Below are 13274 nucleotides of genomic sequence, written 5' to 3'. Positions count from 1 at the left end.
CCACAGATCTTGATTTTCTCAGTTCAATCCTCCTTCCTACTCATGCAGTAAAGAATTTGTCTCTGTTAGCTTTCCTTCCAGCACAGAAGACCTTTTAAGCTACTACACTGGCAGCAGAGGGACCTGCACCTGCCTGTGCCTCTTTCCACTCTGCCACACCCACCAGGGGATTTGCATATTGTCCCCTGGGGAGGACCTTCCCTTGAAAGTCTGAGATAAAGGTCAGCTCTAGGCTTGTCTTTACTTACTAGGGCTCCTCAGCTCAGCTTCTCAAGATGAGGTTCCTTTCTCAGCTCCTGGGGCTGCTGATGCTCTGGATCCCAGGTAAGGACAGGGCGGGGATGAAGAAAGACATGGGGGTGCGGATGGTGAGCTCCCCTGGTGCTGTTTCTCTCCCTGTGTATTCTGTGCATGCGGGAGATTGCCCTCCGACAGGGGGAATTTAATTTTTAGACCTGTGAAAATTAAGAAGAAAGTAAAACATACGAAGAACGGTATTTTAGTGAGATGCTAAAGAAGAAAGAAGCCACTCTGTCTTGCTGTCTTGGGTTTTCCCTGATAATTGAATACATTTAAAATATAAAACAAAACACAAAATATGATTTAGCCTAAAATATAAAAAACTCAAAGTAATAGAAATGTCTTATACTGTTTCTAACACAACTTGTACTTATCTCTCATTATTTTAGGATCCAGTGGGGATATCGTCATGACGCAGACCCCACTGTCCCTGTCTGTCAGCCCTGGGGAGCCGGCCTCCATCTCCTGCAAGGCCAGTCAGAGCCTCCTGCACAGTGATGGAAACACCTATTTGTATTGGTTCCAACAGAAGCCAGGCCAGTCTCCACAGCGCCTGATCTACTTGGTTTCCAACAGAGACTCTGGGGTCCCAGACAGGTTCAGTGGCAGCGGGTCAGGGACAGATTTCACCCTGAGAATCAGCAGAGTGGAGGCTGACGATGTTGGAGTTTATTACTGCATGCAAGGTACACAGCTTCCTCCCACAGTGGTTCAGCCCTGAACACAAACCTCTCTGTTTGGCCTGTCACCACTGCCCAATGTGTTGCTTGAATGGGGAGCAGGCGCTGCAGAGTGTCTGAGTTGGCGTCAGTGGCAGATGTTGGAGAACTCAGGGCAGTAATGTGCAGCTGAGAGCTCTGGCCCATGTTACAGCCTCATCAGCTGCAGCAGCCTTCGCAGGGCAGAAGCAGCTCAAGAATGGAGGTGATGCAAGTGCTCTCTGAGCAACAGGCTGGAGGGAGTGCTCACTTGTATCTCATCCCACCCCTTTCTCTTTGTGTTTGGTCTATTACATTTAGTCAGCCTGAGAGTCAGAAACTTGAGGCATATTTGTGACCATTGAATCTAATACATTTTGAAGCAAATAAATTTTGCTATATTTTTCATAGAGAATATTGGGTACCATTCAGTATTTATTATTTTTTATTTTCCTACTCTGAATATCTTCTTTCTCATTACACTAATTGCTCTGTTACTGTGTTCTCTGGATAGCATTCTATACCTGCCTCCTCACAGGAAATATGGCTGAGAACAATTAGTAAAATTGCTTGTTCAAGCACCCAAATTAACTTTGTAAATTCATAGCAGATATAAGGTCCTACTTCTGTTAAAAAGTAGTGATACACACACATCTATATTTATTATATACATTGGATATTACTCAGCCAAAAAAAATGACATCTTGTTATTTGGAACAACGTGAATGGTCCTAGAGAGTCTAATATTAAGTGAAAGAAATCAGACAAAGAAAGGAGATACCATATGATTTCATTTTTATGTGGAATCTACAAACCAATCAAACAAACAAGAACCCAAGAGCAGAAATGGAAAAAGACCCATGAATACACAGAACACACTGGTGGTGGCCAGCCAGAAAGAGGATGGGAGGATGGGAATAATTCACGGAGGAGAATGGGAGGTATATAAAATGAACAAAAACAAGGCACAGGGATGAAGGGTACAGCGCAGGGAATATAATCAAGGATTTCATAATAGTGTTGCGTGGGGACAGATGGTAATTACACTTGCAGTTACGTAACATAGCACATAGACATGTCAAATCACTATGCTGTACACCTGAAACCAACGTAGCCCAGCATTCCAACTATACTTCAATAAAACAACATACACACACAGGTACACACAGACACGGACAGAAGAACTTAAATCTAGAAGTTTTATACTTGCCTCAATTACCTTTTTCTGAGACAAAATAAAAGCAGCTCTTGGAATTTCACAGTGGGTTCTGAGAATACAACACAACCTGAAAGATGTAGAACATAGAATGTACTTCATATACCACAGCTAGGGTAGAGAGTGGTGTGAAATTTTTTTCCCAAAGGTAACATTTTAAGACCATTTAGCCTAAATACTCTTTTGGAAATGACAAATTACTATTTTGGAAATGGATTTCAAAACATTATTTTTACAGAACGTGGTCTTACCTGAAAAGGAATCTGGATTTGTATTCTGTTCAAATGTGTGCTTTAAGTAGATCTCAATTAAAACAAAGCTCAAGGGGGAGGGGCAAGATGGCGGCAGAGTAGGGTCTCCAGGTCACCTGTCCTCAACAAATTACCTAGAAAACCATCCAATCATCCTGAAAATCTACGAATTCGGCCTGAGATTTAAAGAGAGACCAGCTGGAACGCTACAGGGAGAAGAGTTCGCGCTATCAAGGTAGGAAGACGAGGAAAAAGAAATAAAGACACAAAAGGCCTCCAAGGGGGAGGGGCCCCGCGAGGAGCCGGGCTGAGGCCGGGGCGAGTGTCCCCAGGACAGGAGAGCCCCGTCCCGGAGGAGCAGGAGCTGCACCAACCTTCCCGGGCGGAAAGAGGCTCGCAGGGAGTTGGAGCAGGACCCAGGAGAGCGGGGATGCCCTCGGGCTCCCGGGGACACTAACAGGCACCTGCGCCCCGGGAGATGCGCCGAGCTCCCTAAGGGCTGCAGCGCGCACGGCGGGATCCGGAGCAGCTCGGAGGGGCTCGGGCGGCGGCTCCGCCGAGGGGGCTGCGGGGCTCCGGGAACAACTCGAACGGCGGCTCGGGGAGAGGAAGAAGCTCCGCGCGGAGGGGGCGGCGCGGCTCCGGGAACAGCTCGGAGGGGCTCGGGCGGCGGCTCCGCGGAGGGGGCTGCGGGGCGGAAGCGAATCCAACAGCGCAGGCCCCGGAGCACAGGGCGCCGGGACACAGCCCAGGATCCGGCCTCCCCCCGGGACAGGCAGAGGCCGGGAGGGCCCAGGACAGCGAGGACGCTCCTGCCTGGAACTGAGCAGATCAGCGGCCCCGCCTGGGAGCCCCCAGGCCCTGCAGACGGAGAGCCCCGGAGCTACTGCGGGGGCTGACTTCAGGGTCCCAGAGCTGCCCCCGCCACTGTGGCTTCCTCCCGGGGCCTCACGGGGTGAACAACCCCCACTGAGCCCTGCACCAGGCAGGGGCAGAGCAGCTCCCCCAAGTGCTAACACCTGAGAATCAGCACAGCAGGCCCCTCCCCCAGAAGACCAGCGACACGGACCAGTTCCAGGGGAAGTCAAGGAACTTAAAGTATACAGAATCGGAAGATACTCCCCCGTGTTTTTTGTTTTGTTTTGTTTTGTTTTTTTCTTTTTGTTTGTTTTTGTTTTGTTTTGTGCTTTTTTTTCTTTCTTTCTTCTTGATTTCGGATTGCTTCCCCCACCCCACCCCCCCTTTTTTTTCTTTTTTCTCCTTTCTTTTTCTTTCTCTTTTTCTTCTCTTTTTCCCCTTTTTTTTTCTTCTTTCTCTTTTTTCTTTTTCTCTTTTCTTTCCTTCTCTCTCTTTTTCTCCTTTTCCCAATACAACTTGTTTTTGGCCACTCTGCACTGAGCAAAATGACTAGAAGGAAAACCTCACCTCAAAAAAAAAGAATCAGGAACAGCCCTCTCTCCCACAGAGTTACAAAATCTGGATTACAATTCAATGTCAGAAAGCCAATGCAGAAGCACTATTATACAGCTACTGGTGGCTCTAGAAAAAACCATAAAGGACTCAAGAGACTTCATGACTGCAGAATTTAGATCCAATCAGGCAATTAAAAATCAATTAAATGAGATGCAATCCAAGCTAGAAGTCCTAACGACGAGGCTTAACGAGGTGGAAGAACGAGTGAGTGACATAGAAGACAAGTTGATGGCAAAGAGGGAAACTGAGGAAAAAAGAGACAAACAATTAAAAGACCATGAGGATAGATTAAGGGAAATAAATGACAGCCTGAGGAAGAAAAACCTACATTTAATTGGGGTTCCCGAGGGCGCAGAAAGGGACAGAGGGCCAGAATACGTCTTTGAACAAATCATAGCTGAAAACTTTCCGAATCTGGGAAGGGAAACAGGCATTCAGATCCAGGAAATAGAGAGATCCACCCCTCAAATCAACAAAAACCGTTCAACACCTCGACATTTAATAGTGAAGCTTGCAAATTCCAAAGATAAGGAGAAGATCCTTAAAGCAGCAAGAGAAAAAAAGTCCCTGACTTTTATGGGGAGGAATATTGGGGTAACAGCAGACCTCTCCACAGAGACCTGGCAGGCCAGAAAGGGCTGGCAGGATATATTCAGGGTCCTAAATGAAAAGAACATGCAACCAAGAATACTTTATCCAGCAAGGCTTTCATTCAAAATGGAAGGAGAGATAAAGAGCTTCCAAGACAGGCAGGAACTGAAAGAATATGTAACCTCCAAACCAGCTCTGCAAGAAATTTTAAGGGGGACTCTTAAAATTCCCCCTTTAAGAAGAAGTTCAGTGGAACAATCCACAAAAACAAGGACTGAATAGATATGATGACACTAAACTCATATCTATCAATAGTAACTCTGAACATGAACGGGCTTAATGACCCCATCAAAAGGCGCAGGGTTTCAGACTGGATAAAAAAGCAGGACCCATCTATTTGCTGTCTACAAGAGACTCATTTTAGACAGAAGGACACCTACAGCCTGAAAATAAAAGGTTGGAGAACCATTTACCATTCAGATGGTCCTCAAAAGAAAGCAGGGGTTGCCATCCTTATATCAGATAAATTAAAATTTACCCCGAAGACGATAGTGAGAGATGAAGAGGGACACTATCTCATACTCAAAAGATCTATCCAACAAGAGGACTTAAAAATCCTCAATATATATGCCCCGAATGTGGGAGCTGCCAAATATTTAAACCAATTAATAACCAAAGTGAAGAAATACTTAGATAATAATACACTTATACTTGGTGACTTCAATCTAGCTCTCTCTATACTAGATAGGTCTTCTAAGCACAACATCTCCAAAGAAACGAGAGCTTTAAATGATACACTGGACCAGATGGATTTCACAGATATCTACAGAACTTTACATCCAAACTCAACTGAATACACATTCTTCTCAAGTGCACATGGAACTTTCTCCAGAATAGACCACATACTGGGTCACAAATCGGGTCTGAACCGATACCAAAAGATCAGGATAGTCCCCTGTATATTCTCCGACCATAATGCCTTGAAATTAGAACTCAATCACAACAAGAAGTTTGGAAGGACCACAAACACGTGGAGGTTAAGGACCATCCGGCTAAAAGATGAAAAGGTCAACCAGGAAATTAAGGAAGAATTAAAAAGATTCATGGAAACTAATGAGAATGAAGATACAACCGTTCAAAATCTTTGGGATGCAGCAAAAGCAGTCCTGAGGGGGAAATACATCGCAATACAAGCATCCATTCAAAAACTGGAAAGAACTCAAATTCAAAAGCTCACCTTACACATAAAGGAAATAGAGAAAAAGCAACAAATAGACCCCACCCCCAGCAGAAGAAGACAGTTAATTAAAATTCGAGCAGAACTAAATGATATCGAGACCAAAAGAACTGTGGAACAGATCAACAGAACCAGGAGTTGGTTCTTTGAAAGAATTAATAAGATAGATAAACCATTAGCCAACCTTATTAAAAAGAAGAGAGAGAAGACTCAAATTAATAAAATCATGAATGAGAAAGGAGAGATCACTACCAACACCAAGGAAATACAAACGATTTTAAAAACATATTATGAACAGCTGTACGCCAATAAATTAGGAAATCTAGAAGAAATGGACGCATTCCTGGAAAGCCACAAACTACCAAAACTGGAGCAGGAAGAAATAGAAAACCTGAACAGGCCAATAACCAGGGAGGAAATTGAAGCAGTCATCAAAAACCTCCCAAGACACAAGAGTCCAGGGCCAGATGGCTTCCCAGGGGAATTCTATCAAACGTTTAAAGAAGAAATCATACCTATCCTACTAAAGCTGTTTGGAAAGATAGAAAGAGATGGAGTACTTCCAAATTCGTTCTATGAGGCCAGCATCACCTTAATTCCGAAACCAGACAAAGACCCCACCAAAAAGGAGAATTACAGACCAATATCCCTGATGAACATGGATGCAAAAATTCTCAACAAGATACTAGCCAATAGGATCCAACAACACATTAAGAAAATTATTCACCATGACCAAGTAGGATTTATCCCCGGGACACAAGGCTGGTTCAACACTCGTAAAACCATCAATGTGATTCATCATATCAGCAAGAGAAAAACCAAGAACCATATGATACTCTCATTAGATGCAGAGAAATCATTTGACAAAATACAGCATCCATTCCTGATCAAAACCCTTCAGAGTGTTGGGATAGAGGGAACTTTCCTCGACATCTTAAAAGCCATTTACGAAAAGCCCACAGCAAATATCATTCTCAGTGGGGAAGCACTGGGAGCCTTTCCCCTAAGATCAGGAACAAGACAGGGATGTCCACTCTCACCACTGCTGTTCAACATAGTTCTGGAAGTCCTCGCCTCAGCAATCAGACAACAAAAAGACATTAAAGGCATTCAAATTGGCAAAGAAGAAGTCAAACTCTCCCTCTTCGCCAATGACATGATACTCTACATAGAAAACCCAAAAGCCTCCACCCCAAGATTGCTAGAACTCATACAGCAATTTGGTAGCGTGGCAGGATACAAAATCAATGCCCAGAAATCAATGGCATTTCTATACACTAACAATGAGACTGAAGAAAGAGAAATTAAGGAGTCAATCCCATTTACAATTGCACCCAAAAGCATAAGATACCTAGGAATAAACCTAACCAAAGAGGTAAAAGATCTATACCCTAAAAACTATAGACACTTCTGAAAGAAATTGAGGAAGACACAAAGAGATGGAAAAATATTCCATGCTCATGGATTGGCAGAATTAATATTGTAAAAATGTCAATGTTACCCAGGGCAATTTACACGTTTAATGCAATCCCTATCAAAATACCATGGACTTTCTTCAGAGAGTTAAAACAAATTATTTTAAGATTTGTGTGGAATCAGAAAAGACCCCGAATAGCCAGGGGAATTTTAAAAAAGAAAACCATATCTGGGGGCATCACAATGCCAGATTTCAGGTTGTACTACAAAGCTGTGGTCATCAAGACAGTGTGGTACTGGCACAAAAACAGACACATAGATCAATGGAACAGAATAGAGAACCCAGAAGTGGACCCTGAAATGTATGGTCATCTAATATTCGATAAAGGAGGAAAGACTATCCATTGGAAGAACGACAGTCTCTTCAATAAATGGTGCTGGGAAAATTGGACATCCACATGCAGAAGAATGAAACTGGACCACTCTCTTTCACCATACACAAAGATAAACTCAAAATGGATGAGAGATCTAAATGTGAGACAAGAGTCCATCAAAATCATAGAAGAGAACACAGGCAACACCTTTTTTGAGCTCGGCCACAGTAACTTCTTGCAAGATACATCCACAAAGGCAAAAGAAGCAAAAGGAAAAATGAACTATTGGGACTTCATCAAGATAAGAAGCTTTTGCACAGCAAAGGATACAGTCAACAAAACTAAAAGACAACCTACAGAATGGGAGAAGATATTTGCAAATGACATATCAGATAAAGGGCTAGTTTCCAAAATCTATAAAGAACTTATTAAACTCAACACCAAAGAAACAAACAATCCAATCATGAAATGGGCAAAAGACATGAAGAGAAATCTCACAGAGGAAGACATGGACATGGCCAACATGCACATGAGAAAATGCTCTGCATCACTTGCCATCAGGGAAATACAAGTCAAAACCACAATGAGATACCACCTCACACCAGTGAGAATGGGGAAAATTAACAAGGCAGGAAACAACAAATGTTGGAGAGGATGCGGAGAAAAGGGAACCCTCTTACACTGTTGGTGGGAATGTGAACTGGTGCAGCCACTCTGGAAAACTGGGTGGAGGTTCCTCAAAGAATTAAAAATAGACCTGCCCTACGACCCAGCAATTGCACTGTTGGGGATTTACCCCAAAAATTCAGATGCAATGAAACGTCGGGACACCTGCACCCCGATGTTTCTATCAGCAATGGCCACAATAGCCAAACTGTGGAAGGAGCCTCGGTGTCCATCGAAAGATGAGTGGATAAAGATGTGGTTTATGTATACAATGGAATATTACTCAGCAATTAGAAACGACAAATACCCACCATTTGCTTCAACGTGGATGGAACTGGAGGGTATTATGCTGAGTGAAATAAGTCAATCGGAGGACAAACAGTGTATGTTCTCATTCATTTGGGGAATATAAATAATAGTGAAAGGGAATATAAAGGAAGGGAAAGAAATGTTGGGAAATATCAGGAAGGGAGACAGAACATAAAGACTCCTAACTTGGGGAAACGAACTAGGGGTGGTGGAAGGGGAGGAGGGCGGGTGTTGGAGGGGAATGGGTGACGGGCACTGAGGTGGACACTTGACGGGATGAGCACTGGGTGTTTCTCTGTATGTTGGTAAATTGAACACCAATAAAAATTAATTAAAAGAAAAACAATGCTCAAAAATTGTATCTGTTCTCATCTAAATCATATCCATTACCTGTCCATTTTACCTATTCATGCCTCTTCCCCTCTAGCCTCTGGCAACCACTCAACTTTTTGCTGTTTCTATAGACAATAGATTATGCCTTTTTGAGCTGAATAGTATTTCATTGTCTGGATGCATCATAGTCTATTTATCCATTCACCTTGGGAAGAATATCTGAGTTGCAACAAGGATCACACTTATGAAGAAATCTGTATATATGTTGGTGTGCAGGTTTTTCTGTAGACATCAGTTTTCAACTCCTTAGAGTAAATACCTAAAAGTCTGATTGCTGAATTGTGTGATAAGAGTATGTTTAGTTCTGTAAAAAAATGCCAAACTGTTTTACCAAATGGCTGCTCCCTTTTTGCATTTCCAGCACCAGGGAATGCCTGTTTGAGTCCCTCAACATGCTCACCTGCATTTGGAGCTGTGTTTTAGATTTTGGCCACAACAGTAAGTGTGGAAGAGCATCTCTGATTTGCATTTCCTTAACAACACATAATGTTGGAACATCTTTTCTGTGCCTTGTTTCATATCTGTCTTCTCCTTTCTGATGAGGTATCTGTTCAGTTCTTTGCCCATTTTTAATTGGATTATTTCTTATTGTTGAGTTTTAAGTGTTCTTTGTAAATTTTAGGTAACAGTCCTTGTCATAGGTGTTTTTGCAAATATTTTCTCCCAGTCTGTGATTTGTCTCCTTATACACTGGATAATGTCTGTGCACACAGTAATTTTATTTTTGCAGCTGGATCTTTTATTTCATGCATTAATAAAGAATACATTACTATGTCACAGTTTTTAAATGTTTTGATATTTGTATTCGAATTAAAGTGGTTTCCTTAACTATTCCCATGATTTCCTTTTACTTTTGTTTTTAAAAACATTCTTAAAGAAGGCATGATAGATTATATTTTACCTCACAGAGGTCCAAGCACAAAGAGATTGGAAACACTTGCTTAGAATAAGGACCTGGAAGACTTCCCCACTACACCCCTACTGTTCAGCCCCCAACTCTACTGCTACTGAAATTTTGTTCCTTGCAATAAAAATTCTTCCTGCTTTTCTGACACAAGGAGATCCTGCTAGTCCCTTTCTTTGGGGGCCAGAGGGCGGGAGGACTTGAAGGGTTCTGCTGCCACTTTACACACTGAGATCTTGACACATACATAACTCTAGAGGCTGGAGATTAAACACTGCGAAAATCATTGAGAGATATGGAAAATCAAGGACTGGTGGCTGGACCACCTTACAGGAGAAGTGACTTCTGTAAAACCTTGTAGCATTGTGGATTGCTGCCACTTCTCATTGGCTATTCTCAGTAAACATAGCCCTTCACTGAAATGTCATTTCCTTGGACACTATTTATTTTTATGTGTTTGATCAACCAAATGTTTTATTTATCAAAACATTGTAGAGTTGCAGTCCTCTTCATTTCCCCCCAACTATCCGGGTACATTGCATCATTCCCTTCCCCCAGCACCACCAAGAATTGAGCCTGAGTATACTCATAGGTTGTGATTAATGAATCCTTGAGAATTTAGTTGCTGGGATAAGAGTGGAAGAGAGAGCAGGGACTGTGGACAATTTCGGGTATTCAAGTTTTTCTCCATATTCTTTTCTGGAATCCTCTTAATGATCAATCAGCTAGATTGCTTAATAGAGTATACTCTTTCCCTCAACCACTTGCTCTCTCCCTTCCATCTCTCCTTGGTTTTCTCCTCCATCCGGCATTGAAAGAGAGAGCAAAGCTCAGGTATTTTTGCAGCTTCAGGCATTGTTCCAGCCTGGTCTTAACAGCAAAATACTAGAGTTTCAGGTAGAAATGTACTTTTCTCTTGGCCTGTCTGCTCCTCTAAAGTCTTTTCTTTACCTCTTCATTCCACATACACATCCTGCTCTCCTTCTGCTCAGATGATGTTCACTGGTACTGTTCTTTTTCATCACTTTGAGGAAACTACAGATACATCTGAGTTGTTCTTCAGGCTCCTGACAACTGACCATTTATCTTGATGTGGAGAGGAACATTTTTCCTCCTTCCTGAGTGTCATGGAAATGCTCAGAGGAGAACCGTTGTTGTGTCATTCTGTTGAGTCAAACTGTGGTGTACCATTTGGATAGATTTTAGTGGTCATTTCAGTTCAGATGTGTCTGTGTGTGTGTGAGAGTGTGTGTGTGTGTGTGTGTGTTCTGGAGAAAGAATTAACTACTTAAATAATTTGGGGACAATGTGTCACACCCGTATGGGGAAAAATGAGTTTAATTGTCTTACCTCATACATGAAACTCACTTTTCAAAACACAACTTTAAACTTACAGAAGAAAATATTGAGATATGGGTACAGGGTAGGAAGATCAGATCCAGGAAAGCATATCTTGCTCTCATTCTCCTTTCTTCTGATCATGGAAACGATCCTAAGAGCATTAATTTCCAAACCCCTCCATTATACAATGATTAGGTCACTGTAAAATGAAACAAAAGAAAATTTAAAAGCCACAATCTAGGAGCCTTCCACATCAGTACTTTATGAGAATCATCAGGGAGTATCCACTGGGAAATAAGGAAACAGCAGTCTGGAAAATGACCTGGAACCTTGCTTTGGAGAGAAATATAAAGGGTGGAAACCCAGTATATTGGCTCTAATCTTCAAGGAAAACATAGAAAAGTGCTTGAACATGTAATTCTAATAAAAACCCCCATCTTCATAATATCAGAGCATTGCTTCCAAAACCTGGGGAGGCAGCCTAGGGCAGCTAATCACCCTCAGAGGAGGCATGTGTGAGGTTGCAGCTCTGTGGGAGAAAGGTCAGTCCTACAGACAGGAACACTTGACACTGACATCCAGGCTGGGAAGAAATCTGCACCGTGTCACTGTGCCTGAATCCACACCAGACCCCAGAGGTCAGAGTGGTAGTTAGGATGAAAGAAAGGCTTTAGAGCCTGCTTGAATTCTTAAGGTAGCCAGATAACCAGTTTATAGTTGCTTATGATTCGTCTCTCTTTTACAAACACTGGAACATTGTGTTGAAGGACACTGGAGATTGGGTCATCACAATGTCATAAATAAGTACTGATCACACAGAAAATAATAACACAAAGAGAAGATAAAATAAGAAAATAAGGAAAGCTGTGACTTACCATAAACACACTGTATTATAGTAGTTCATGCCAAGCGCTTTGAAGTCAGACAGAATGAGCTCCAAATTCTAACTCTTCTCTTAGCTGGATGTATCACCATGGGCAAAGTATGACTTAACATAAAAATCCACAGATCTTCAAAGGGCAATTTTTTAAATCTTTCAGAGACATGATATGAAGAAGATAGTAGGTCATCTTTGTCTTTAGTAAGACAATTTTTAAATTATTTTCTTTGTAATTGAAGAGACAGTGATAGAATGCATTAAACAGGTGATTTGAATTATATGCAAATTATGGAGCTACTTTCAGTTTCATGTATTATACCCACACATTGCAACAAATGTCAGAGGAAACATTTAAATATCACTGCATCCGAAGAATGAAACTAGACCATTCTCTTACACCATACACAAAGATAAACTCAAAGTGGATGAAAGACCTAAATGGGAGACAAGATTCCATCAAAATCCTAGAGGAGAACACAGGCAACACCCTTTTTGAACTTGGCCACAGCAACTTCTTGCAAAATACATCCATGAAGGGAAGGGAAACAAAAGCAAAAATGAACTATTGGGACTTAATCACATTAAAAAGCTTCTGCACAGCAAAAGAAACTGTCAACAAAACTAAAAGACAACCTACAGAATGGGAGAAGATATTTGCAAATGACGTATCAGATAAAGGGCTAGTTTCTAAGATCTATAAAGAACTTATTAAACTCAACAGCAAAGAAACAAACAATCCAATCGTGAAATGGGCAAAAGACATGAAGAGAAATCTCACAGAGGAAAACATAGACATGGCCAACATGCACATGAGAAAATGCTCCGTATCACTGGCCATCAGGGAAATACAAATAAAAACCCCAATGAGATACCATCTCACACCAGTGAGAATGGGGAAAATTAACAAGGCAGGAAACAACAAATCTTGGAGAGGATGTGGAGAAAGGGGAACCCTCTTGCACTGTTGGTGGGAATGTGAACTGGTACAGCAACTCTGGAAAACTGTGTGGAGGTTCCTCAAAGAGTTAAAAATAAAGCTACCCTATGACCCAGCAATTGCACTGCTGGAGATTTACCCCAAAGATGCAATGCAGTGAAAAACTGAGACACCTGCACCCCAATGTTTCTAGCAGCAATGTTCACAATAGCCAAACGGTGGAAGGAGCCTCGGTGTCCATCGAAAGATGAATGGATAAAGAAGATGTGGTCTATGTATACAATGGAA

The 13274-nt window shown here is 42.1% G+C and overlaps 1 gene segment (V, D, J or C); it reads left to right on the top strand.

The window, feature by feature from the left end:
• The first annotated feature begins 222 nt into the window (after positions 1–222).
• Positions 223–13274, top strand: part of LOC112916867 (Ig kappa chain V-III region MOPC 321-like) — a 53625-nt gene continuing 40573 nt past the window's right edge. The window contains 2 exon segments of the V gene segment in view: positions 223–324; positions 690–999. Of these exon segments, the coding sequence occupies positions 276–324; positions 690–999 (359 nt within the window).

This window comes from Vulpes vulpes, chromosome 8 (assembly GCF_048418805.1).
Source record: "Vulpes vulpes isolate BD-2025 chromosome 8, VulVul3, whole genome shotgun sequence".
NCBI classification, from domain to species: domain Eukaryota; kingdom Metazoa; phylum Chordata; class Mammalia; order Carnivora; family Canidae; genus Vulpes; species Vulpes vulpes.
This window is presented reverse-complemented; position numbering and strand designations above follow the sequence as displayed.